Below are 27,734 nucleotides of genomic sequence, written 5' to 3'. Positions count from 1 at the left end.
GACATTGTGCTGTGTGGAGGTTCAGAAGAAAGCATGGAGGAAAACCTAGAACGTTGGAGAAAAGTACTAGAGGACAGAGGAATGAGGATCAGCAGAACAAAGACCCAATTGCTGAACTGTAAATTTAGTGGAACTCATAGAGAATGGGAGGCACCAGTGAAAATTGAAGGAGGAGAAATCAAACAGGTAGAAAGCTTCAAGTACCTTGGATCTGTGGTACAAGAGGATGGTGGTATGGGTGCAGAAATAAAGCAAAGAGTACAATCAGCATGGAACAACTGGAAAAAATGTAGAGGTGTGCTTTGCGATAGGAAAATACCAGTTAAACTGAAAGGGAAGATATATAAAACTGTTGTGCGACCAGCACTAACATATGGTCAGAAACGTGGGCGATAACGTTAAAAGAGGAGACTAGGCTGAATCTGAATGAAATAAGGATGCTGCAATGGATTTGTGGTGTAACAAAGAAGGATAAGATAAGGAATGAGTATATTCGAGGGACTCTGAAAGTGATAGAGGCAGCAACAAAGTTGAAGGAGAAGAGATTGAGATGGTATAGACATGTAATGCGAAGAGGCGAGGACCATGTGACGAGAAGAGTGTTGGAAGTGGAGCCCCCTGGACCACGGAAGGGAGGAAGGCCAAAGACCCGTTGGAAGGATGTGCTGAAGAGAGACATGGAAAGTGTTGGACTTAAGATAGAAGATACACAAGATCTTATCGGATGGAGAAGGACCATAATGAACCTTTTTGGCGACCCTGCTTAGTGCAGGAAAAGCTGTAAGAAGAAGGACTATTAACTCCTGTAACTCCAGTAATTCAAGTAAAATGACTCATGTGACACATACCAGGTTTCAAATTTCTAGTGCCTTTTCTTAGGAAAGCAGGTTTTCAGACACTCAAAGAGGAATAAGAAAAGAAATCCTTATTATTAATCTCACAACTATGTATATTTGCAAGTGTACCCTATTACTGAATATCATAGCCTGTTGCTAATAACTGGAGGTCTCTATTGCTTTATAGTCAAGTTGACCAGAGGACGACAACTCCATTTGCAGTAACTTTTGAGGTTTTGAAATTAGATTTTGTTACACATTGGAAAGAAACCAAAATGAATTGCTAGTCAACCAGACCAATTAACCAAGTATCAAAAAGAACTTTCTCTCTCTGGAATTCAACTTCTTCTGTATTGCATTAACTCCAGATACAGGAAGTTAACTCCATCATCCCCCCAGAAAGTGACACCACAAAACTACAAAGCAACCTGGGCCCCAAACTGAGCTGAATATTCCACCATATTATAATACTTTGTCACAATGAGAAAACGTTAACATTTTACGACTTTCTATCCTTCAATACAGTTAAAGAAAAATAATTTTAGTTAAAACAAGTGCTATACATGTTTCAGTTATGTCAAAGCTTAAGTAACCCACCAAGAAACCAGGAGATTGCATAAGTGAAAACCAAAATCGTTAACTTAAACTAAAGCAATTTATAATGAACACCATTTTTAGTCACATGCTGAGTGATTCCTTCGGGCTGAATTTTTCTGGAAGGTTTTGGCCAAAATGGTTCAGCTGTAACTCAAGAACAAGTTTTGTGTTATTTACCCTTTTCCACTATACGAAAACCAGGGGCCACCCAATGAAATCAATAGGCAGCAGGTGTCATACAAACAAAAGGATATACTTTTTCATATAAGCCACATTGAGCTGTGGAATTCATTGTCATGAGTATAACTGGCCAAAAGTATAACTGGGTTAAAAAAAGATCTAGGTAAGTTCATAGAGGATAGGTCCATCAATGGTTATTAGACCAGATAGTCAGGGATGTAACCCTATGCTCAGGATGACACTAAATCTCTGGAGATCATCACAGAATCATAGATAGATCATATAAGAATTTCTATGGATATAAATTCCATGCTCGAATAATAAGAGTATAACAGCAGCAATATACTACCGAGCACCTGACCAGGATGGTGATGATGATTGCGAAACACTCAGGGAGATTAAAGAGGCTACAAAAACCTCAATAATGGGGGATTTCAACTATCCCCATATTGTTTGGCTACACATCAGATCAGGACAGGATGCAGAGATGAAATTTCTAGTCATCACTAATGACTGCTTCTTGAAGCAGCAAGTCCTGGAACCCACAAGGGGAGAGGAAAGTCCCCAATTCAATCACTACACACCTTCCCAACATCTTCAGTAAATGAAGCAGAGGTTCTAGACAGCCTCTTTCACTGCACAACCTTGATTCAGTCCCAAAGCATTATTCATCCTCTGCACTAAGTCAGGCAGGGTCGTGCAAGAAAAGAGTGATCATGTGATTAAAGATTATCAGACTACATATGCAGAATGGTGCCAAAATAAGGTTGCATAGGCAACCTTAGTTTTGCCATTAACTAACTTCTGAGTTTCTACGTTAAAAGAACATAAAGGGTGGGATTCACACGGTGCACTTAGCAACCTAAGTATCATTTTAAGGCCAACATTTAGGCATCGTCATTCACAAAATTCCTGTTCAGTTGCCATCTAACTCTGTAAGTGCCTAGAATCCTTAGGTACCTATATTTCCACCCTTAAAGTTCCCTAGATGCCTACGTTTCAATGGCTGGGCACACTCACAGCTGCCCAACTCCTTACATCCTGACATTGTCCAGCAGCTCCTAAACCACAGGAGGGAAACCCCAACTAGACATTTCCCTGCCTATCTGGTCTTCAGGCCCAATCCTATAGGCATGTGTTCTGAGCACACAAACTCACACAAAGATGCTTGCTCTCCCTGTATAACCTTTAGTCCACTGATTAGAGGACTCACCCGAGATATGGAAGACTGATTCAATCACACCCTCTGCCTGATGTGAAGCATGGACTTGAACTTGTATCTCTCATCTCCCAGGTGAGCACCCTAACAATTGGGCTATAAAGCCATTCTCACTTTCCTAGCCCAATAAATATGTGATTAATTATACGCAGTGGAACCACTTTAACAGGAGAGATTAAAAGAAACCTGTCCCAGTATACCTATAGCCCAATGGTAAGGATGCTCTCCTAGGAAGCAGGTTCAGTTCAGTCTCTGCTCCACATCAGGCAGATGGGGATGGAACTCTCCCACCTCCTGGGTGAGTGCTCTACCCACTGGGATAAAGGCTATAAGGGGTCTCCTCCGCCTCAGTTTCTTGAAAAATGTCTGTCTGAGCAACTAACTGCAGAAAAGAGTTTATTGCTGTGAATCTCAATCAGTAGGGAAGCACCTCCCTCTGGCCCAGTGCTAGGTAACTAACTCTCTTTGAGGGGAAAGGCTTGGGCAACAACCCTCTCCTCTGCTTTTCCTACTGGCTTGCCTCAGTAGCTCCCAACTCAGTATGCAGGCTTCTGTAAATCCTTTTATTAGGCACCTAACTCTCCCCATGCATTCTATAGAGAGCATGGGCACCTAAGAAAAGGTTAGTCACGTAGTGAAGTAACTGAAGTTCTCTGACCATATGGGTGCTCCACTTCAGATGTGCATGTCTCTCTTTAGCCCTGGATTGGAGATTTTCAGTTAGCAGTATCGGTTCAGCCTGGGCATGCACCCTATATGTCCACATGCTGGACACCTACGTAGGGGTGAGCAGGCAAACTGCACTCAGTTCCTTCGCCACCCATATATCCCATAGGAAATAGTCCAAAGCAGAGGGAAAGAGGACAGGTAGTGGAGACCCATAGGAACATGCATGTCAAAGAACCACTGTTCAAGCGCAAAGTGAGTAACCTCTTCTTTGGTAGCATCCCTAGGTGTGTGCCACTTCAGGTGACTTCCAAGCAATATACCCAAATGGAGGAAGGAGCTTTGGAATCCAGTCCAGAACTGAAAATAGTATTGCAGAACCCAGTGCCATATTGAATCTGGCAGCATGGATCAGGGTGTAATGTTTCTAAAATGTGTGTACTGAAGCCTACGCATATGGCCCTACATATCTCGTATGCTAGCACATTCTTAAGTAATGTAAATGTTAACTGTGATCTGCTCAAATGTACTATCAACCTTTGGGGGGAATAGGAGCTGAATGACTGCAGCATCATAAGTGATAATACATCCAGAATACTGTAAAAGGCAGGATCTGCCATTAAAACTCCAAATTCCCTGACCCTACGGGTCAACATGATGGCTACTAAAAAGCCATCTCTGCAGGTAAGTAGTAGTATGGGTGACCTCTTTCTACCATTCAATAACACCTGTCGTACTTCTGTAGAGCAGGAAGATTCTAACCCCGGGAACCATACTCCATGTATCGCTGTATGAAAACAGGCATCTTGCAGGTCGAGAGCTGATAACCAATCCCCTTTCTCTAGTGAAGGAATTATAGCTACCAGAGCCACCATCATGAACTTTTGAGACTTTACAAACTTGTTTAGAAGTCTTAGATCTAAAATTAGTCTCCACCCACCATCCTTCTTTAGCACATGGAAATACTTTTAGTAAAATTCCTTGCCCTTGTAAAGAGGAGGGACCAGATCTATTGCTACTATTCAAAGGAGAGAGTTCACTTATTGTCTCAATACAAGCTCATGAGAGGGGTCCCTGAAAAGGGACAGAGAAAGGGGGTGGAAGGGAGGAAGTGATGTAAAAATGGATGGTCTGGCCCGATGTTTATGACCTCTCTGACCCATTTGTCTGTAGCAATCTGCCTCCAAGCATGTTGTAAATGGTCAATGCCGCCTCCAAAGGGGGAAGGTGGGCCAACGGGTGCAGCTGTAAAACCAGAGGTGCAGGATGATTCAAATCCTCAACCAACCCCTCAAAACTGTTGCTTCGAAGAGGACTGGGTGGTCATGAAGGGCAGTTGGACTGCCCTCTTTCTCTGAAATCTATCCCTTTTGCTGAGAGCAGGGGAGTTGGAGGACCTATGAAACCCAGAACACTCAGCAGGATGGGATCTCTGCGCTGTCCATGACCTACTAAATCTTTTCTTATGTGTAGGTGTACGTAACCCAGGGATCATAAAGTAGCCCAGAATCTCTAAGTGTGTGCAAGAACTCATCTGTGATCCCAGAGAAAAGTTTGCGACCATCAAAGGGGAGGTCTTCCATCATGTTCTGTAATTCTTTCAGAAATCCTGAAACTTGGAGCCATGATGTCCTACCCATAATCACCGCCATGGAGATGGACCTGGAAAGCAGTTTCCACAGCATCTAAGGATGCTTGAAGAGCAGTTCTGGGCAATAACTGGCCCTCAGAAATGATAGATTGGAATTGCTCCCTATGTTCCTGTGGCACATGTTCAATAAAAGCTGTGAATCTGTTATAATTTATAAAATTATACTTGGCCATGTCCACCTGATAGTTCATGATTCTAAATTGTGGGGTTGCTGTGAAGTAAAACTTTTATCCAAAGAGATTCAGTCTTTTCTGGTCCTTGTCATATGGGGTAGACTTAGAGAAGTGCTGCCAACTCTGTTTATTTACTGCATCCATCACTGGGAATCAGGAGGAGGGTGGAAGAACAAAAAATCAGAATCTGTAGGGGGAACATACTACTTCCTATCTGCCCATTTACATGTGGGCAGAATAGTGGCAGGTGCCTGCTACAAGTCTTAGCTGGATCTAGGAACACCTTGTTAATGGGTAACGATTTGAAGAACATCAGCTACCCTCTTTATGAGCTCTTGAAATTACATAAAATCATCAGTCGAGGCTGGTGGTGGAGGCATAAGGTCTTCTTTAACTATTAGATACCAGGATGAGACCCAGTGTGGGAGAGTCTGACTACCCGCTAACTCCCATCCAACTGCAGGATTATTGCACCTTCCTCTGAAGTATCTGATACTGGCCACAGCTGGACAGGACACTGGCCAAGATGGACTATCTGTCTGATATAGTCTGTTCCAAAAACAGGTGCATCCATCTTTATTTTTAGTTCATATCTATTAAACTGTACTTCAGAAAATGTCAAGATTAAATGTAAATTTTTACAATACAATTACATATATGCACTTCATTTCACTTAGACAGCATTCTTTCCTTAGAAAAGGCACATGGACACATGGGCTACAAGAGCCCAGGGCAAAGTATACTTCCCTAAATAAATTAGCAAAGTAAAAACATACCATTGAGTGGACTGAAAATATTGCTAATTTGTTTGAAAGAAATCACTCATGGGGAGCAGACATGATTATTAAAAATGTCTATCTAACTGCAGCAAAGCAACCCTACACATTTTCTTCTGGTTTTGTTAATGTGAACTGTCATCTGTTGCAGGCTGTGCAGATCATTTAAAGACAGATCCCTTTATTGAAGATCATCATGTGCTCTACACTCACCTCTATTGCAGCATTCACCACACATTTTTAAATTGCCTTTGAAATACGATGTAAGTCTCTCCAAGTATTCAGTCAAAAATCTTGGAGGAAGAACTGTTCAACTATTTTATGTCCAGGTTAAAAATACTTCAAAACTAGATTTATTCCAGCCCAATTTTTATGTCTGTTCCAAATTAAGCTAACATCCAAGGACTCATAAGAGTGCCAAAGAGTTCACCTTCAATTCACCTAGCCTATCAACTTTACAACTTAGATTTTTACACATGCAGAATACCAAAAACAACTTCAATACTGCTTGGTCATTTCTGTTAACTCCTGCAGTTTCTGACTTCATCTGAAATTATTTTAACAATATATTTTAATATCGAAATTTCAAAAGTGGTAAGGTACGAGTAAGTTAAGAATGCCCTATTTAATATAATTAATATTTTACACATAAACTCAAACAAAAGCACTGAAAGTATGACGCTGAAGGTATGACACTACATCACCAATGCGTGGTAGACAAGGAAAAGTTTAGATTGACCATGGTCCTCTTTATAGCAGAGACCCAAATGTTCAGAACTAAAAAAAAAAAAAGTGTGCACACAGAGTGCAAAGATATCCACTCCTCAATAAAATCTCAAGTGCTACTAAACTAATTTATGTCTTCTTTGCTCCCCCTTCTTCCCAACCCCCTTTTTAATTGAACCAAAAATAATAACCAAAAACTAATGTCTTGGAAATAGTTCACAAAAACATGCAAGCACTTACTATAGGGACTAATATTTCAGAAAAGATCTACCGAAAGCCTGTTAGCAAGCTTGAGGAAAGATTTCTACACGAGGTATGCCTTTTCCCCCTTCCCATTTACAAGGGATTGTGCTCTACAGTGCAAAGTGAATAAGAAAGGCTTGTGTTCAGTCCTAGGGATAGTGGGACATTGTCTAGGGACTACAGCATAAATAGGCATAACTATATAAGGTGTCTAGTGCACTCAACTTCTAGGGTCCCAAGTCACTAGAAAAGAATGGGAGTGGTGAGAAATCAAGAACAGAGATAAGAAGAGTGGACAGTGTTCTGATGTTTTGTAGGTGAAGATGGATTCAATTAAATGCTGACGAGTCACAAAGGACCAATTTTACTCTCATCATTGTTTCTGTAAGTAATGGGTCAAGAGGAGAATGAAAGGGCTATAGCAATTGCTCTCAAGGCTCTATACTACCACCATTTTGGGCATCATCGATAAGGTACATATGATTAAAAAAAAATAGACTTCAGCAGTTACCTGCTGTGGCACACGGCTAGCTTCTCCCTAGTGGGTCTCACACCTCTCCCCCTTGTAGTGGGCCAGGGAGTCGCCAGTTACCCCATCTCCCCAGGGAGGTACCTTACTGTGCCTCCCTCCTGCCGGCTGGGGCCAAGGGTTCTCTCCTTCTCTGCTCCTCTGGCTGTAGAGAAGCACCATCTCCTAGCCCAGGGAAAGTTCCTCCTTCAGCTGCCACAAACCTTCTGGCAGCTTCCTCCTCCTTTGCTCCCCCCCCTTCAGAGAAGGCAGAGTTTAAGTACACCTGGAGTAGCCCTTCATTGGGTCCACGTGTCTCTAATTGTCCTGCAGTAATCTCTCCTCTGCCTGCAGGAAAAAGGGCCTTTGGCATTCTTGGACTTACATACTGGCCCTGGTGTGCCCTTTTGTGGCCATCTGGCCTGACTTTACCACACCGCAAAGAAAGGGTTACTCACCTTGTGCAATAACTGACGTTAGAGATGGGTGTCCCTGTAGGTGCTGCACTTTAGGTGTTCGCACACCCCTGCTCTTGTAATTGGAAATTTGTAGTAGCAGTGCCCTGATTGGGTCACATGCGCGGTCCTCATCTTGACGCATTAGGTAGTTATCTGGTGCTGTGCAACCACCTCCCCCCTCAGATCCTTCTCTACTGCAGAGCTATTAGTGTGAAGACCCCGAAGTAGAGAGAAGGAGGGAGGGGGGTGGAGCACCCACAGGGACACACATCTCGAAGAACCTCAGTTACGGCACAAGGTGTGTAACCCTCTCTTCTTCCTAGAGTGATGTCACTGTGGGTGCTCCACTTTAGCTGACTTCAGAGCAGTGCCCTCCAGTGGACAGAGGGGGCTTCAGAGTTGAAGTCATGGCAGATGATAATATGGTAAATCCAAATAGTGCATCAGAACTTACATGTTGTACTAGTGCACAGCATTGTGTGAATGTATGGGCTGAGGTCCAAATTGCAGCTTTACAGATGTCCTCAAAGGGGACGTTGTTGAGGAATGCTATTGAGGTTGCTACTGCCCTGGTGGAATGTGTACGAACACTTTTAAGGGGTTGTAGATTGTCTTGATGATAGCATAATTTGATAGTCAGAAATCGATTTGGAAAGCCTCTGCTTAGATACAGCATCTCCTTTTGAGCATTCAGCGATTGATATGAATAGTTTTGTAGATTTGTGGAATGATTTTGTTCTGGCTATATAAAATGCCAATGCCCCGTGGACGTCTAAGGTATGAAATACTGATTCTCGTCTGTTGTCCATGGGGTTTAGGGTAGAATGTTGGTAGCTGGATGGGTTGGTTGAGGTGAAATGAGGCAATCTTCGTAAAAATTTGGGATGCAGTCTTAGGATAACTATCTTTAAAGAAGATTATATAGGGCGGGTCCACCATGAGAGCTCCTAGTTCTTCAACCCAACTGGCTGATGTGATTTCGAAGAGAAAAGCTACTTTTATTGAAAGGTGGAGGGGACAGCAAGTCGCCAAAGGTTCAAACAGGGGTCCGGTGATACCCCAAAGAACTAAGTTGAGGTCCCATGATGGGATAGGTGTTCTTACCTCTGGGCAAATGTTGTTGAAGCCTTTAAGAAACCTTTTGGTGATTGGGTGTGCAAAAACTGATAGGTCATCCACATTGTGGTGAAATGCCATAATAGCTGAAAGGTATACCCTGACTGAGCTCATGGAAAGGCTTGATTTCTTAAGTTCTAGTAAGTAGTCCAGTATAAGGCAGCAGAAGCTGGTGTGACCTGTTTGTTTTGGCACCAGTTATCAAATCGTCTCCATTTGTATAGATGTGTGTGCCAGGCAGTTGCTCTATGACTATTTAATAAGACGTTCTGTACTTCCTCTGAGCAGGCTATTTCAGGTCCTTGTAACCATGGAGCAACCATGCCTTGAGATGGATAGTTTCTAGGTTCGGGTGCAGTATTTGACCTGTAAGGTGTTTGTTCATGCTGTGCTTTCGTGGGCAGTGGGTTGTGGGGAGCCAAGCTTGTAGGCTCCTCATGTGTAACCTTCCGTGCTTGACAGAGAAGGTTGTCGCAGCCCCGTGACCCAAAAGTTGGAGGCAAGTCCTGGCTGTTATCTGAGGACTGTTTAGTGTTGTGTATTTATCTGAAGACCTAATCATGCAAAGAGAGCTATTGTTTCTTCAGAGGGGTAGCCGTATTAGTCTGTATACAGCAAAAACAACGAGAGTTCTGTAGCACTTTAAAGACTAACAAATTTAATTTCTGCAGGCATAAGCTTTTGTGGGCTGCAACCCACTCTGTCAGATGCAAGAAATAGAAATCAGATGGGGGTATACATATACACATCCAAGGTTAAGGAACAACAACGGGGGAGGTAGATATAAGCAAAAAATACAGTTAGAGTAGATGAGGCCTATTCATAACCATTGATTAGGAGGTGAGAATGTGTGAACAGTGACAATTACTTCTTGTAATGAGAGAACCATTCCAAGTCCCTATTCAGACCCAGTTTGATTGTGTCAAGTTTGCATAGGAGTTCCAGCTCTGCAGTTTCTCTTTGAAGTCTGTTTTTGAAGTTTTTTTGTAGAAGTATGGCAACTTTCAAGTCAGCTACAGAATGTCCTGGGAGATTGAAGTGCTCTCCAACTGGTTTATGGATGTTACCATTTTTTATGTCTGATTTGTGTCCATTTATTCTTTTGCGTAGTGATAGTCCGGTTTGGCCAATGTACATGGCAGAGGGGCACTGCTTGCACATGATGGCATATATTACATTAGTAGATGTGCAGGTGAATGAGCCCGATGTTGTGGCTGATATGGTTAGGACCTGTAATGGTGTTACTAAAGTCGATGTGTGGGCAGAACTGGCAACAGGGTTTGTTGCAGGGGTATGTTCCTGGGTTAGTGTTCTTCTTGTATGGTGTACGGTTGCTGGTGAGTATTTGCTTCAGGTTGGGGGGCTGTCAGTAAGGCAGGATAGGTCTGCCTCCAACGGCTTGAGCGAGTGAGGGATCATCTGCTACGATAGCTTATAAATCCTTAATGATCTGTTGGAGAGATTTTAGCTGGGGGCTGTAGGTGATGGCCAGCGGTGTTCTGTTGTTTTCTTTGTTGGATCTGTCCTGTAGTAGGTAACTTCTGGGTACCCGTCTGGTTCTGTCAATTTGTTTCTTCACTTCTCCAGGTGGGTACTCTACTTTTAAGAATGTTTTATGGAGGTCCTGTAGGCGTTTGTCTCTATCTGAGGGATCGGAGCAAATCTGGTTGTATCTTAGGGCTTGGCTGTAGACAATGGATCGTGTAATGTGTCCAGGGTGGAAGCTGGAGGCATGAAGATATGTATTGCAGTCAGTTGGTTCTCGGTATAGGGTGGTATTAATGTGACCATCCCTTATTTGTATTGTAGTGTCCAGGAATTGGATTTCTTGTGTGGACTGGTCCAGGCTGAGGTTGATGGTGGGGTGGAAATTATTGAAATCCCAGCAGAATTATTTGAGGAACTCTTTTCTGTGGGTCCAGATGATGAAAATGTCATCTATGTAGGTAAAGAAGAGGTGCTTGGGGACGAGTTTTGAAGTGTTCTAGATCAGCCATAAAAATGTTGGCATACTGTGGGGCCATGCGGGTGTCCATAGCTGTGCCACTGACCGTAATACATATCTTCATGGCAGTGCAAGCACTTCTGCAGTATGTGCATCTTGCCTAGGCAGCAGATACACTGTGAATGTCCACCTGAGACTGGTATTGAGAGTCTGCAGGTGAGGCAGCGTTTAAAACCTGGGGAACCGGGCATGCCCCTAAGATGAGTGTTCCCCCCTCCTCTTTGAAGGGGAAATAAAACTCTTATCCTAACAGGAAAGCCTCTACTCTAAAAGGAAACCTAAACTTCTATTGTTGAGGGAAAAATAAAAATTTTTTAAACAAAAATTAATGGAGATAAATGGAACTAATTATATGTACTAAGTCTAACTAATGAAAATGACATTAATTAGATTAGGCAAAGAGGCACTGCTGGAGCTCAGACTCAAGCCAAAGGCAGTAGAGAAGGAACTGGGAGTGGGATTGGTCACACAGCACCAGATAACCTCCTAAAGTGGCACAAGATGGGCACCGTGCATGTGCAACCCAACTGGGGCACTGCTACTACAAATCTCTGATTATGTGTGCAGGGGGTGCTCAAACACCTAAAGAAGAGCACGCACAGGAACATCACGCAAAGAATATGCTGTTACCTACAGCAACAAAAATATACAAATTTAACAAAAATCATTAGCAAGACCACCAATAGATTTCCCCTGCCATGCTCTTTTACAATCATCTCCCAGCCTCACCTATAGGCCAAGGAAGGAATGAACCTTACAGTGTACCCAAACTTGGGCTGTTACATACTAGCTGAGAAGAGAGTTAAAAAGGCATAGTACCTTGTTGGAGATTGCTCGCCACCAGTCATCATGCTTAATTTTTTTTTAAAAGGCTAATGAGGGTCTAACTCAGGTACCTCCACTTAATGTCACAGGTGCAGTATTTCATTGGGAGAGAAGCATTCCCTTGGATAGGGCTTTATAGGTCAAATATCTTAAGATTGAATGAAAAACCTAGATGGCCAATGCAGGTTATAGAATAATTATGTTTTTCAAAGAACACATTAAGAACCACTTAACATACATGCCAAATTTTGAACCAATTTCACTCCTGAAGCAATTTAAGATGTAGAACCGTATACAGTGAATTGCAGTAATCTAATTTTGAGACACCAAAGCCATGGATGATTGTTGTGAGATCCACGTGCAAAAGGAGGAGCCGCAACCTTCTGGGCATGCAACAGTTAAAAAAGTAGTCTCAACTATCACTGCTAACTGTTGCTCTAATAGTAAAAAGAAGTCTAACCAGAGACCTCAGATTGCTAATCCAATCAATTAATTGTGGAGATGTCAAATGTATGGGGTAAATATTCATACTGTATCTCCTAGTAATACCTTCTTTGTAGAAGAATTGTACTTTTTCATATGTTCAGTGTTAAATGGAGTTTTACATGTACTTTAAAAAAATCTAGAAAGTCTTATTAACAGAAGGCTACTTTACATGGGTACACGACAGGTGGATTATTTTCCACTTGAGGGGTACATATGAGATTTTAATTTTATCCTTCATTTGTAAGAATCCTTAATTAAGTAGTGTGGTTGCCTCCAGCTACAGCTGACTGCCATATTTGCCAGCCATCTGCTTAAGACCAGACAAACTGATTTTAGGACTAAATGAAGTGACTAGAATACACTAAATATATGCAAAATCTGAGCAGTGTTATTTTTCTGCATGCACTCTTAACCTACATCTCACCCAAGAAATGCTGTGCTTGAACAGGTTCTGGTTAAGGCTTGCATAATATTTTCAAGATGGTGGTATGAAAAATTGTTTCCCACTATATATTTCAAATACTAGATGTTTGTGTAGCAGGGAAAGACCCAATATTTTACCTTCCAAAACCAACACGGTGCCTGAAGAATACAAAATTAAGTTGCACTATCTCTTTAGCTACTGTCTTTCAAGACACCATGTGTGTGTATATATTTCTAGAACTCCTTAAATCACAGTTAGGAGAAGGAAATAAACATACAGTGAAGCTAGAATATTTTTAAAACTACACTGTATTGTCAATCAAGACCAATGACATTGTGCAATTTAGGGTTTTTGTTTTTCAAAAGCAGGGAGACTGAACAAAGACTACTGTGTACATATGACTCTTAAACCCAATGTTACTCAAATCAAGCAGATGGTAACTCTTCAGGCAAGTGGACTGTTTCAATATAACTGGAAAAAAAAAACCAGCCAAAAAAAAAAGTGCAGATTAAGAACAGGGCCTTTTGCCACCCCCTAGTATTAACAAACATTTTCAACCATGTTCAAAGCCAGTTTTTTAAAACTGGTATTTAGGAAGGGAATGATATTTTAAATTGGAAAGAAGAATTTAACAGGGGGAACAAAAGTGAGTGTAGATTCCTGATAATTATTTGTGCCTGTGGTCAGAACATTCTAGGTGACAGTTGGCCTATGAGTTAGCACTCCATGGCCAGCTGGGGAATAAATCACTTAGTACACTTCAACAGAAATAGCTCCACTTATGAATGCATTTAAGATTAGTTCACATGCAAAGTAGTATAATTTCTCAAACTTTATATCATCTAATGATTTAGCATGATGTCTCGAAGATGTGGAAATATATTTTGGGTCAATTCCTAGTTTCTTCATCCCCTAAATATAGTGAAGTTAAAGGGATTTTTAACTTTAAATTAGAAACTCATGTAAAGAAACGCTAAAGAACAACAGAGATAAGAACTTTTAATTAAACATTATAAATTGTGAAAAATACACTAAGAATATTGTGTTGTTCACCTGGGGCTTGTCTAAACTAGCCAGCTGTTTGGCCACAGCTACTGCACACTAAAAGTTCCATAGTATGCTTTGACATACTGCGCTTTGATAGCAAAACTACTCTGGTCAGTGGCATTATCTAGTTCTTATATACAATGAGAACTCAACACTATGGAGGAATATCTTACAGTTTGAAGACAGAGTTTATGAAGTTTAAACAAAATGCTTTAAAGTTATTTCTAATGATTTTTTGTGAATAATTTTACTACAACCTAGATGGGGCTTCGAGCTCTTTGTTGTGCGCCTTTACTACAACTAATACATTTCTTGTTTGCTGAAAGACGCTCTTCCAAGGGCTTGTGAACTGAGGATCACCTACAGCTCATATATAACAAAGATAAGTGATCAAATTATTAGCGTATTTTACAGAATTATAGTCCCCTCCAACAAATGAAGGGTGTCTGAATAATTTTCATAGCTTGACACATCTTCAGAGTAATGTCTTCTAAAAACAGTAAAGACTGTTTTACAGCTCTGTCGGAAAATTCTCAAATATTGAACAACTTATTTCATATGAGCACTTTTGTATACACCTATTATGACCGATATGTGATACCTTCAAAAATGAGACAAATTCCACCAGTCGGAAAGCAAGCAACCTACAGGAAATATAGCAGGAGCTTCCAGGAGCTTCGCCAGCCAGAGGAAGAGACAGAATGTTTTTCATACCTACTACAGTCTGAAAAACATGACCCTGGTAAGAGGGTCACAATAATTAAGTTGAAGTATGGTCTATTTAACTCAGTTTAGGATAAGTCATTAAAAAAAGGAGCACCTAACAAATATTCAGTAGAAACCAATGAACTTTACAAACATAGGTAAGAAGCAACATATCTATTTTATACACAAGATAACTAAGGTATAGAGAAGTTAAATCTCTTCCCAAGGTTGCAGTGAATGTTAACACTGAGATTAAAACCAAAAGACACATGATTCACAGCTCACCCTCTGTTCTGTAGACCACAGCCATTTTCATGATTCTCAGGACTGTTCTACCTTGTGTGCAATATGTCAAATAACTGGACTTCCACAAATCATGTCATAGCTAGACTTGTATAAATCACAGTTTAAATGAAGGCCATGCATCTGCACTAATTAAAGTCAGAATTCTGACACTGACTAAATCCTAAGAATGCCATATGTTTCAGTGTTTAAAACTTGGAAAGAAAGCACCCTTCATTAAGTGAATTAGTCAACCCACGAAATGAGACTAAGTAGATAAAGAGCCCTTTAGAAGGTTCAGAACTATTTTAAACAGTATGTGTAAATTTACATATGAAGTCAGCTTTTTGCACTAAGTTTATGTGATGCGGATGTTCCTGAACTCCTTGGGTACATAACTAGGAGAAAACTCCTTTCAGAGATTAAACAAAGTTCTTTTAGAGGGGAATATTTCTCCCCCATTATATATTTCCCACAGTCCATTTCTCAGTCCAGGAGCCTGTATGTCTCCCCTTGGGAACAGGCATCAAGCAGTGTTTTTTCTGCAGCTTTTCCTACCAGTTGTTAGGAGAGGAAGGCTACAGAGGCTGCCTCTTTTCCTCTTCGTGGTCCTCAGTGCACACACACTGCTTTCACATATGTTCCTTCCATGACCCAGAACAATGGGTACTGAGAGAATGTTACAGACATTTTGCCTACATTGTCCATCTTTAGCTTTGTGAAAGAATGAAGAGGAGGCACTAGAAAAAAAGGCAAGAACACACCCCAATACATGCGGAGAATGGGGAGAAACCCATCTAAGATGGGTAGGGGAAATTTTGCACTTCTCTGAAGAAGTTTATTCTAAAAATGCATTAAGTGTATGCAATCCTGAGAATTTTATGTGTATGACACCAGATGAAGTAGTGAACAAAGTTTGAGATTATATTTAATCTAATAAAACATTCTGCCTTTGGTCTCAGAACCTTCGTGCCATGCTTTAGCCTAGCTTGAAATGCTGTTGTAAACTTTAAAAGTCCCTTCAGATCACCTTAATCACAATGGCAGTGGTAGGTACTAGTTCACACTCAAACAAGGGCAGACAGTAAAACTAGGCTAATCTGTAATTGAGTTTCTAAACTAATTCAGAGAAATGAACATGCTAGCTTTTTAACACACAAATAGACTGGTCCAAATGTTCAACTGATGTAGCCCTGCTGAAATCAATGAATTATTCTGATTTACCCTAGTTGAAGATCTGATCCTTTGAAACTTGATAAATTATAGTTAATGCTGTATTTCATGTATCTCACTGACTAACATCAATTAAATGTAAGTGTAAACGCCTTTCAACTGCAACTGCATAAAGCTGGGTAATAGCATGTTCAGGACACTTCTGTTTTCCGAAGTGGCTGTAGTGAAATTAGGTCAAATCACTCAGGTTGTCATTAAAAATGTTGGGTTAAAACATTCTCTTGCATGGAGGATTTGTCAAACAAATAAAAGACATTCCAAGGGAAACTTTGTTAGGGCAAAAAGGAAAATCAAGATCTTTAAGGTTTTATCCTGTGATGTGTGAGTGCCCATGTGAAGATTCTAATCCTTAGATTTTTAGAGATTCACTTTATTGCATATGCAAGTTCTACTCCACTTCATGACTCCAGAAAAATCCACCCAACAAAGAGAATGGATCTCCAAAAGGAAGTGTTAAGTGAGTGAATCAGACATTTACATGTGATCTAGCCCTTCTGAAAAATTTAAGGCTGTGAAAAATGTTCTGTCTTAAGTAAATGGAAATTCAATTGGCCTTCACAAGGCCCTCTGACTAGTCAAGCTATCCGCAAAGGACAAATCCAATTCCCATTTTAGTCAATGGGAGTCTTGACTAGCATCAGTGGGTTCAGAATCAGACCCAAAATGAGTTATCCAAGTCTGGTTTCAGAGTAATTCTTGTTGGGCGTGCTACAGAATTGTTACATCCAACTATTTAATCCCTCATCCCAACCAAGGGAGGTCAATCAGAAACAAATCTCTCTTGGTCCTACAGCTGTTCCCTTCAGATCAAGTTTGATGCATTTTATAACCTTTCTCACTAGCCTGCAACTGCCTGCATTCTACATATTATGTAGACGGAATATTTCAGCTCTCAGTGTTGTCATTCTAGTTTTTTTCACAATGACTGAATTCACCAAAATTTAGAGAAATGGTGGGATTAGTCATGTTACTTACCAGTAAACAGAGTTTTCCTATTTGATCATCTCCTTTACCTACCAATACTGGTCTGTTGGTGATCCCTATAAGTGCTGCCACATGACCCTTGAAATTTCAAATTGCAGGTTGATAAGCTCATGCACTGGCATATGCGTCAAGCATTGACTTGCCCAACATTACATGAATATCAATACTGTGCAGAGGCCCCTCCTCCCTCAATTACAGGGAAGTGTAAACAAGACTGTAAGCAACAAGCAAAGTTCAGATACCAGTAAATAACCCATTTTCCCTCTAATTCTTATCTCCTCTACTGAGCCTCAGCTCTTTGAAAACTAAGAATTGATATCTTTACATAAGGAAGATATGATGTGAGAATGTAAAAGAAATAGGCCTGATTCTTCATTGCCTTGCACCTTGTGCAGTCATTTACACCTGTACAGAGCAAGGTAAAATGATATTCTACTTCTGTATGCAGTATTGTTGTAGCCATTTTGGTCCCAGGATATTAGAGAGACAAGGCGGGTGAGGTAATGTTGGCCCAATAAAAGATATTACCTCACCCAGCTTGTCATTCTATTTCTATAGCATTTACATGCTCTTCAAATGAGGGTAAATGACTACAAGGAGATGGAGAATCAGGCCACCAGAGTCTGGAGACCTGGCTGTCCAAGACAGGCATCAAACAAAATGGAGGTAAGTGTTTTAAAAAAACCAACAGACTAGCCTTCAGTTAATCACAGTCGTCATATTTCACCCAAAGGGATAGGTTTGACATAGGCTATAGTGGCTGCCTTGTCGCACCATTGTAAAGTCTCTTCACAATAGACAAACCCTGCAGGTGTGAATTAATACAGTCCCCCACTAATTTTCCTTTTATTTAGTATTGGACTCACTAAGTATTTTACTTTAACCAACTATAAATTAATATTTTTACTGTATACCTAAATATTAAGTAACAAAGAGACATGATGCTGAAGTGACAACAAAGGCTCTAAATTCAAACTAGCAGGAAAGGAAAGAAAAGAAGGAGAGAATTGTGGCAGTTTTGTAGTAAAGGAGTATAAGTAACATGGGCCAGGTCAATGTTAGATGCATGTACTGATGCACGTTTACCTACCTGATATTTCAAATTTCACCATCTCCAGGTCCACAAAGCAGTGTTCTCAGGAAACATTAAAAAGTGGGAAACAATGATAGATCCCAAGCTGGAGAAAATGTTTTATTAGATATTTATCTGTTCATGTTTACATTTGTCATATTTTCACTTTAAAATGTGCAATAGTAAAAAAATAAATATTTACATCCCAAACAAGTCAAAAAGGCCTCTCTTTTCACAGTTCTTTTGAAATTGTAAATAGCAGTGTAAATCAATGTAAATCACATAGAAGATAATTTAGATGATCTTATATTATACAAATTCTAACATACGTAAGATGGCCAAAAAGGAGTGGTTTGTGATGCTATATCATGTCACCTCATCTACAAAATGAAAATTTATAATGTGAAAATTTCACATTATAAATTACCTATGTGGTAAGGGTGACAAAACAAAATTTAAAAAAACAAAACAAAACAAAAAAACCTAAAAACATCTACTGACCTTTTCACTTGATTGTCTTCTTTTCTTTAGCTGAATAAGATCTGTTTCCACTTTTTCTGCCAGCTCCAGCTTCCTTTTGTTCCTCTTAAAAGCAGCTAAACTAAATCCTATAAAAATATTTTAAAGGCATTTAACTAATGAAGGGTTATTCAAACAAATATTAGATTAGTAAGCTCCTACACTTAAGAAATCTCTTCCACGCCACGTAATTATCAGCAATAGCTGAAGTTAACCTATAGATTATATGAAGTTTCAGTACTACATGTTTTACATCTTTTGCTAAATCAAAAGGAGATATTGTTCAAATATAATATTGAGTAAAATATCTAGTGCAGACAAGTCACTGAACACATCTGGAAGCTATGATGCCCTAAATATCTCCCTGTTTGATAATCATGTAGCAACACTAAACAAAAGAGAAGGCAATGAGTGGCTTGTTAGAATGACTGTACCAGACTGCTAAACTGTAAATAGATGCCATGTGATCTCGTTTTGATGATATCCATAAGCTTATGTAGCCTCTTCACTAACTTAATTACATATCTGTGTGCTCACCCATATATTTAAATCCACATAATACACAGACAATATTTTTATGCGCCATAAACCAGCACAGCCAAAAGATCAATAAATCTTGAGGATGCATACATGTGTTTTTCCATATTTAATAACTACATTTAAAAGGAAATGTTTTCTGAATTACAAATAAAAATGTGATGCTTAATTGAAGAGAGAAAAATGGTGGTGTATTCCCAGTTTGAGAGCTTTGTTTTACGAAAAGCATATTTACAAGAACACTTCTGTAGTTCAATTTAGTTTTGATTTAACGTTATCCTCAGATTGTTTTAATTCCCCCTATACTTCTAAGAGGGTAAGAAGGAACACTGGAGAGGGTTGTCCCTTCAATGAGCAGAGATGTATACAGGTATATTCCAAATGAAAGCTAAATGCAACAAATCCCTATATCATAAAAGAAAGTTTATCTATATTTCAAATATAGCTGAAAATAGCTTTCTTCCTTCACTGTGATCATTTACAAAGCCACCACAGCTCCAGGAGCAATCTATTAGGCAACTGATAATGCTTACTAAAGCTGGTCAAAAGACCTGGCTCAAATCAGGACCCTCGGGGCTTCCAGGCTCATTGCCTGGAACCTAAATCCTAAGAGCTACAGCTCAAACTGAAACTTTCAAGCTCAGCAAGGACCCTGGAGGACATGAGACCGAGCTCGATCCAGAGGTCCCAGACTTCCCATTCTGCTGTTGGGACCCTAGAAACCTGGAATCTCCAGCCCCGGAGCAGACTGCATGGCTGGTGTGCACCAGAGCCATGGACCAACAGTTTCCAAGTGACCTGGCAGGGACCAGGAAGATTTCCATTAGAAACCTACCTGGGAGACAAGGTTTCTCTATTTCATCAGGACGTTTCCAACAAGCTCTACCGCCTAACCAGCAGAACACAACTTACTTTGCAACTCCTACAAAGTTACATGGATACTGTAGTTATATCTTTGGCAATTCAATAAGGAAAATTGAAAGGCACCCAGTGAATTTTCCTCTTTATTTTAAAACAATTTTAAAGAATGAAAAATTTGGGGCCTAAGCTATCAGTTTCTTTTCCTCTCTAAAGTTATTGAGAAAGCTAGTCTTCTTCACAAATCCATTAAAAATGGTGAAGGGTTTCTTATAAATTGAGGAACAAGATAACCTGCAACAGCCAAAAAAGGAACCTATCCTGTCATTCAGAGCACAGTAAAGCAGAAGGTCATTAAATATGTCCATATATTATTCAAGACAAACAGCTCTTTATTGTGTAAACTGATCTAAAGAGTGACAAGACAACACTTCATTGGAAAGATTATGCCATCTACAACTTGGTTTGGATTGAGAAATTGACCTAAAAGTACCAGCCATTAAAAAAACACTTGAATTTAAGATAATTTTTTAACAGGCAAACTTTCAGGTTGACTTGGGCCTCAATCCAGCACGATACTTAAGATCATGCTTAATTTCGAGCAAGTGAGGTGTCCCATTGGTGTGCCCCCGTGCATTTCTTGGAACCTAAATGGCTTAAGAGCCCTTCAGTTCTAGGATACCAGTGACCTTAAGCTATGGTCATCTGAAAGCTGTATGGTACTTTAAATGAACAAGCTGGTGGTTTCAGTCCCAGATGGACAAGCATACAATGACTTCTACCATAATTAACACTAGTTGCAACTACTGGTAGCATTGTTGGCAATGGCAAAGGACTGAATGGATTTGGAGACCAAACTATTCAGCATGGAAGTAATCCTTCTACAATAAGACTCATGCACATTGACAGGACAGTGCAGGGAAGTTTGCACGTCCACTACTTTGGCTTATCTGTTCAAAGTCCAAATATTTGTGGGCGAGCTTATTCCACAAGTCCATCTTATTGCCCTGAGAGACATCCTTCCCCTACAGCTGCTCTTACAGATTATGGAGCAAGTAGTGGCCAAGCCCCTCTGTACCACTTCTCTATCCACTGACCCAAATGCCTGTACATGATTATGAAATCTATAGGCCAACTCCCATCTTGCTACCATTACTGTCCTGTAAGCTAGTTTATATTGCAAGGGCACCCAGACCAAATATGCAGTAAGCAGACTGTGCAGGATATCTCCCATCATTCTTGCACCTTGAAGGCTCCTGCATCACATCAACCATGCCCTCAACATAGGAAAGCTCTCCAAGATTTAAGAGGAAAAATTCATATGCTGTCAACAGAAGACATGAATCTGTAGCACCTTTCACCAGAATAACAGTTAATTAGTTTTGATTTTAAAGTGTACTTTCATTTTTAAAAGGTTTATGCTTTCAACAAGTGTACTGTCCTAGGGATTTGCTTTTAAACCCAATATATACATAGGTTTTGATTCAGTATAGTATACTGTAATATTATTTTCACAAAGTCTTTTCCTTTAACATGGCCTGTCAAGTGGGCACCACTGGATCACCAAATGCATGGCACAGGACAAAGGCAAACATTACCTGAAAAACTGTACATGCTTATAGGTAATAAGTAGCAAATAAATATTGATTTGGGATACCAATATGCCATTCAATTTCAGAAAATTGGTGAAAAGTATTTGCACAATTTTAGCCTCCATGGCAGTTAAAGTTTATATAATCTTGATGAGATTACAAGATTGGTTGGCATCACTGATTCAAAAATCAATATAACACATTACATGGATTAAAAATTTACCTCAAAGAGTAACTGCAAGTTACTTTTCATCCAAAACCAAAGGTCATGTTTCTAGTGGGGGTCCAAACATTTTTTTTCTTGGCCCAACGTTATTGGAATCAATTATTTTGAAGGATATAAAATTGCTAGAAAGTCTACAGATGACAAAAATTGGTGATAATGTCAGGATAGGTCAGTTCAACAGAGATCTGATTACTTGGAAAAATTAGGTTATTTGAACGTCTTTTCATGCACTCAAATTCAAGGTCATACATCCAGGTAAAAGATAGGTCATACTTACAGGATGGTGATTTATATCCCAGAAAGCAGTGACTGAAGAGGACCTGGTGAATGACCAATTTAAGACAGACTTCCAGGACAATGCAATGACTCAGAGGGTTAACATGATCCTTGGATGTACAAACAGGGTATGATGGGGTATACAAACCCCACACTGGGCCCAAAGAGGTCAAAAGGCAATACTGGGTCCAGGTAGAGCCTTTCCCCCCCACCTTTGGGCCTGCTAAGCATGCTCTGGCTAGAGGAGTGGATTAAAAGGAACTCAGACCACCAGCCAAAGGATGATGGACAGACTACAGGACAGATTAATTCTTTGGGAAGCTAGACAGAAGGCGGAGCCTAAGAGGAGACCATAGAGCAGATAAGGCCCCCAAGGCAGTGCCTTCTCCAACCACTGCCCACTTTGAGAACCAACAGGTCATGCAGGGTCTTGGTCGCTTGGACTCCTTTGTTCAGTTATTGACTGTTTAGACTATAGAGGTCATGCCCCAAATTGAACAAGCAGGTAAGTAGGAAGTAACCCAGAATAGCAGACAGACTCTCCGCAGGGAGGAACCTGCCAGAGTTGCTGGGCTGGGCTGGGACCCAGTAGGGAGGGAGGGCCCAGGTCCCCCTACTAAACCTTCCTTAAGGGCAAAGGCCTAGATGTGAATGGAGGCCAAAGCAAAAGAGTGAACTGTAGAGTTGTGTCCTTAAAGTCTCTCCCCCACCCCCATCATCATCACAAGTCCCCTAAAATTTCTCATCAATCAGTTCCTAAATTGAGATATATCTCAGCATGCACTTCAATGGCAAAGTCAACCACCACATCATGCAGAATAGAGTAATTTTAGATATGCCAGTTACAGTCCCGTAGTTTACGTTTTGCACAAAACTGGGATTCATCCTCTTATTTAGGAAGAATACAGTATAGAGCACTGACTATTTTTGAGTAAATGCATCAATTCATTTGAGTTTAATAAGTTTAGCACCTGATGTTAAACCTTTGTCCCTAATGGTCTTAATGGAGTCTTTTCAGACTTCCCTTATAGTTGAAACTGACTGAAATCTTGTCTTATGCTACACTTAGTTTTTAGGATTGATAGTTTTCTCTCCGCTGTTCTTCACAACTGAATGTTTCTCCTTCAAACAGGAATTCCGCTAAGAACTGCCCTCTTTCAAAATGGCTGCCACCATTGTTTTTAATGGAGACTCAGACCACAAGCTGCCCTTGCAAAGACAGCCACTGCCACCATTTACTTCCTCCTCAGTGTTCCTCAGCAGCAAAAGGGGCTTGCATAATCAGCATAAGGGGCTTCCCCAAGTCAGTGTTGAGAACAATGGGCTATAGTAGCTATTTTCAAAACATGTCTCTAGAGCAGCACAAAGCACAATTCATCATAAGTTTGAGGTAGATTGGTGCTGCTCCTATGTTGAAGGAGGCACTCCCTAATAAAAACAGCAAAAAAGCTACCCTTAAATTTTTTTTCCAAGAGCCACCTGTTGTACAAGATCTAATCAACAGGAGGTGAAACTGGGTGGTTTTGTATACTGGGGAAGGAAGAATATTGAGGGAGGGGCAAACTCAAAGGAACACACTCCATCTGATTTGTGGTGTGCTGGCAATGCAAAGTAATTGTAAACTGGCAAATGCTCCAGATGCTTTGTGCTGCTCCAGAGACACAGTAGTGTGAAGGAATAAGGGATACCATTCCTCTCAGGTCAGGGGTCTGGAACTGGCCTGGCTGCCTGGTTATCCCACCCCCTGCACCTGAGGAAAAATGTAGAACTTAATTAGCTGACCCTTATAAAAGAGGGCAACAACATCTTCCAGGAAGTGGAAGAGCCTGGGTGGTGCTCCCAATGGACTGCCAAACTGTTGGAAAGCCCTGGAGGGGTGAAGCTCTGACATCAGAGCTAGGAAATCTTGCCAAGGGAATTACTGGTGCAAGAGTCAGATTTGTGGAAGGGACTGCTATGCTTACACAGATTTTTTAAGTAAGTGTGCAAGGAGTGATTGCATTTATTAAGACGACTCAATTAAAGAAACTACCCCAATTAAGGATAGTTTCCCTAGATTCCTTTAGAAGCACTGATAAAGGTTACCCCAAGGCAGTGAGCTGACCCGGAAGAATAAAGATTGGTCCAACAGGAGAAAGGCATTATAAGAGAGATCTAATCTATAACAAGAAGCCAGAGAATACCATAAATCTGGCCCATGATTTAAGGTTGATACTACATTTTTTTAATGATTTGACAATATCAGATACCTGTCTTTTAGTGTAAGAATTCATTAAGTGTATTTGGCTTTAATTAAAAATTTTCATACATTAAAGAAATTCCTAAGCACAAATAGTTATGGTTTGAAGTACATTAATACCTTAGGGCAAAACATTACAGCAAATGGGTAATATAAATACTGGAAATTCAGAGTTAAACTTAAAACATTTTAAGTTATGGAAATACACATTTAGGGCACCCAAACCACCCTAAATCTGCCTGGTAATGGCACCAGCGGTGTGGGAAAAGCTTATGTATCTTTAAGAGACAATTTTCTTTATTCTGGGACCACAAGCACTAAAATGCCTTATAATCATGTTACATGGCATCACGACAGGGCTGAGGTAAGGTTCTTGGGTGCCCTAGCTACATTTTCATACATCAACATGTTTAGATTTCATCTAAATGTGATCTGAACTCTGAATTTCTTGAACAGTTGTTTTGGGGAAAACTGGAACATCCCTGTAATGCAGTTACCCAAAACTACTGATATGTATTCAACCATAAATGCACCTTAATACAGTTTGTCTAGGACTCTACTGAGTTGTTTTGCTTTTCAGCTACGCTATGTGCTTCGCAAAGATTTTTAGATAGCTATTTCAGTGTTTTTGGAATAAATGCGTTACAAAATGGCATATATAATGCTAAACAATACTTTGGTCTTTAATAGACTTCATGACTATGGTGACACCTGCATAGTGCAAGCTGAGGCATCACCACAAAGTAAGCTCTTCGGTCCAAATTTGTGATGATAATCAAAAGTCACATAACAGAGTTTGGGGTGTAACTTTATGGAATTATATTTCATGGTGAATATTTACTGAGCAAGTTAGCTAGATATATTTCTTATCCTTGGGTATAATTCTGTGGTTCACATATGAAAAGACACTTGAATAAAGAATGAGTGGGTACTATCTATTTTGGAAACTAATCTAGCATACCAGGTTTCAGAGAACAAGTTTTAAAATCATACTCTTACAACTTTAGAGCTGTCCTATATGATGAGAATTCCATAGAAAAAGTATAAAGTGCAAGAAAATTTGAATATTTTCAAAAGGCAAGATTTAGCCAAATCTACCTTTTCTTCACTTGAGAGCAGTACATATGCTTAAATAATCTGATATTTCTATGACAGCATGTTTTAAACAGGCATCTAGTTAAACAAATTAAACAGATTTTCAAATACCATAACGGAGAAATGTACTACTGTCAAATGCTTAAATCCTAGTTTCTGTTGGTGCAATATTTTACAATATTTTAAGTTATGTAACTACAAGGTTTTCCCTCCCCCCCACTAAAATCTGCTCTGTACTTCTAAGCAGTATTTTCCATCATTCCAACCTGGGTTCATCATCTGAATATTGCACGGATTTTGTTTTCAAATCTGATTAACAGATACAGCAATATAAAAATTTCTATCACCATCATCACAAATATTAAATTCAGGGCAATGGCCAATCTGATACTTTTCTTCAGTAACTGATATATATAATTACAAATATAGATCTTAATAAGTATTATTTGATGTTTCTGTTGGACTAGTTACATGGTGTTTCTATACTTACATTACTATTAAAGCAACATGTATGTTAGTAATTCAAGATATAGTATCCAAGCTTAAAGTAATCTATGAATTCAAGATATTGGGAGTAGTAAGGATATGTTTTCTACCTTTGGAGATCAGATCAGGCTCTGACTAATCATACAGCACCCCCTGGCAGTCAGTTCATAGAATGTAAGGAAACAGTATTAGAGAGAGGAGGTTTTTGTACACTTTCCCTTTTAATACAGTTTGAAAAGAGAATACTGCAGTTGGAGGAAGGGGGATTACAAAAGGAATATACTAGCAAATTACAGGAATTAAAGTGGTTTAGCACAGCAATCTGCTGAGCAGCTGCTAAATAACTACTGTATAACTGAAAACAGAAACACATGCAAGTAATTAAAAATAGGTATGTTAAAATGAAATTTAACTCTGATATATTACCCCAGCTATGGTTGAACTAAGCTCTGTGACTGTATTAGATCTAATTTTCCTTCATATTGCTCTACTTTGACAAAGACAGCAGTATGCAAAGCAATGTTCAGATGTAAATAATCTGTCATAGATTTTAGCCCAACATGTGACTAGATATAGCCATACAGCCACCAAGATTGCACCCCTTGTATTTGCAGTGAATCAATCTGTATGAACCTGCATATGTAAAGTTAGCTGCACCCAAGGAACGTGATTCACCCCAGGACACGGCAGGCAGTACGTGAATACCAATGTACATTTGGAGTTTTGGGTGGGCACTGAGAATATAGAAGAGATTGTTAGGAGGAGGAGAAGTATTCTTGTACTCCATTTGTCTAGAGATAAAGTGGACATAGCATATTGACGAATAGTAGAACTGTCCAATTTGAAGTGACGTGGAAGTATGCTGAGCGCACATTTTCTATATTCACAGTGCCTGTTGCCATTTTCATACGGTCAGAGTTAAGACTGTGGGCCAGATGGGGGAAGGGGAATGTTACCTTAACTGTATTTGCTGTTTTTTTGGAGTTTACATTTAGGAACCCTCCATGTTCTACAAGGACAGAAGGCAGTGCTAGGCTATCTTAAAATGCACCGTAACACTAGATGTGCTGTTATCAGTGTTAGTGGGTTACTTCAAATGTTGTGATCCCAGGTTAAGGTTTTATACAAACTTACATTCCATCAATCCACTTCACTGAAACATAAATCTCATTCCAGACAGTGTCATCCACATAACACACGCCTTGTATGTCTATCAGCCCTCATCTTCTGCTTTTACTTCAGAACCTGATTCCCCAGAATAATCAGCTCCACAATTTGTTGGAACTATAGAATATTTAAGTCTACCACCCTGTGATAATTTGGGTAAGATGTCTGTACAACTTATGAATTCTGGTTGATGCTATGATGTTATTAAAATACTATTATATCAGGGAATACCTAGTTGTGGATGTGTTATTCACCACTTGCTGACATGAGCTGAAGCATGTAACTGCTAGATAAGGGACAATGGAGAGCTGTTAACCTTAATGACTGTACACTCACCCAAGGAGCCTGGCTGGAGATGGAAGAAGCTAATTCCTCTACCTTCTCTGCAGAGGGCTGATGAAGTCAAGAGTGGAAAAACATAAGCAGCGGAACAAAGGAACCAGGTGTTGGACATATAAATTTGAGAAACTAACAGGAACAAGAAGCTTTGGGCAGGAAAGGGTAAGAGATGGGCAGGTTTTTGTAGC

General features: G+C 40.0%; 1 protein-coding gene across 4 annotated transcripts in view; it reads right to left on the bottom strand.

The window, feature by feature from the left end:
* Positions 1-27,734, bottom strand: part of TASP1 (taspase 1) — a 186,216-nt gene that overhangs the window by 115,809 nt on the left and 42,673 nt on the right. For all 4 annotated transcript variants that reach the window (XM_067565290.1, XM_067565293.1, XM_067565291.1 and 1 more), the window contains exon 8: positions 18,714-18,820. In XM_067565290.1, the coding sequence (XP_067421391.1) occupies positions 18,714-18,820 (107 nt within the window). The remainder of the gene's footprint in view (positions 1-18,713; positions 18,821-27,734) is intronic.

This window comes from Emydura macquarii, unplaced genomic scaffold, assembly GCF_026122565.2.
Source record: "Emydura macquarii macquarii isolate MOO-44397 ecotype Brisbane River unplaced genomic scaffold, CSIRO-AGI_Emac_v2 contig_2676, whole genome shotgun sequence".
In the NCBI taxonomy this organism is placed as follows: domain Eukaryota; kingdom Metazoa; phylum Chordata; order Testudines; family Chelidae; genus Emydura; species Emydura macquarii.
This window is presented reverse-complemented; position numbering and strand designations above follow the sequence as displayed.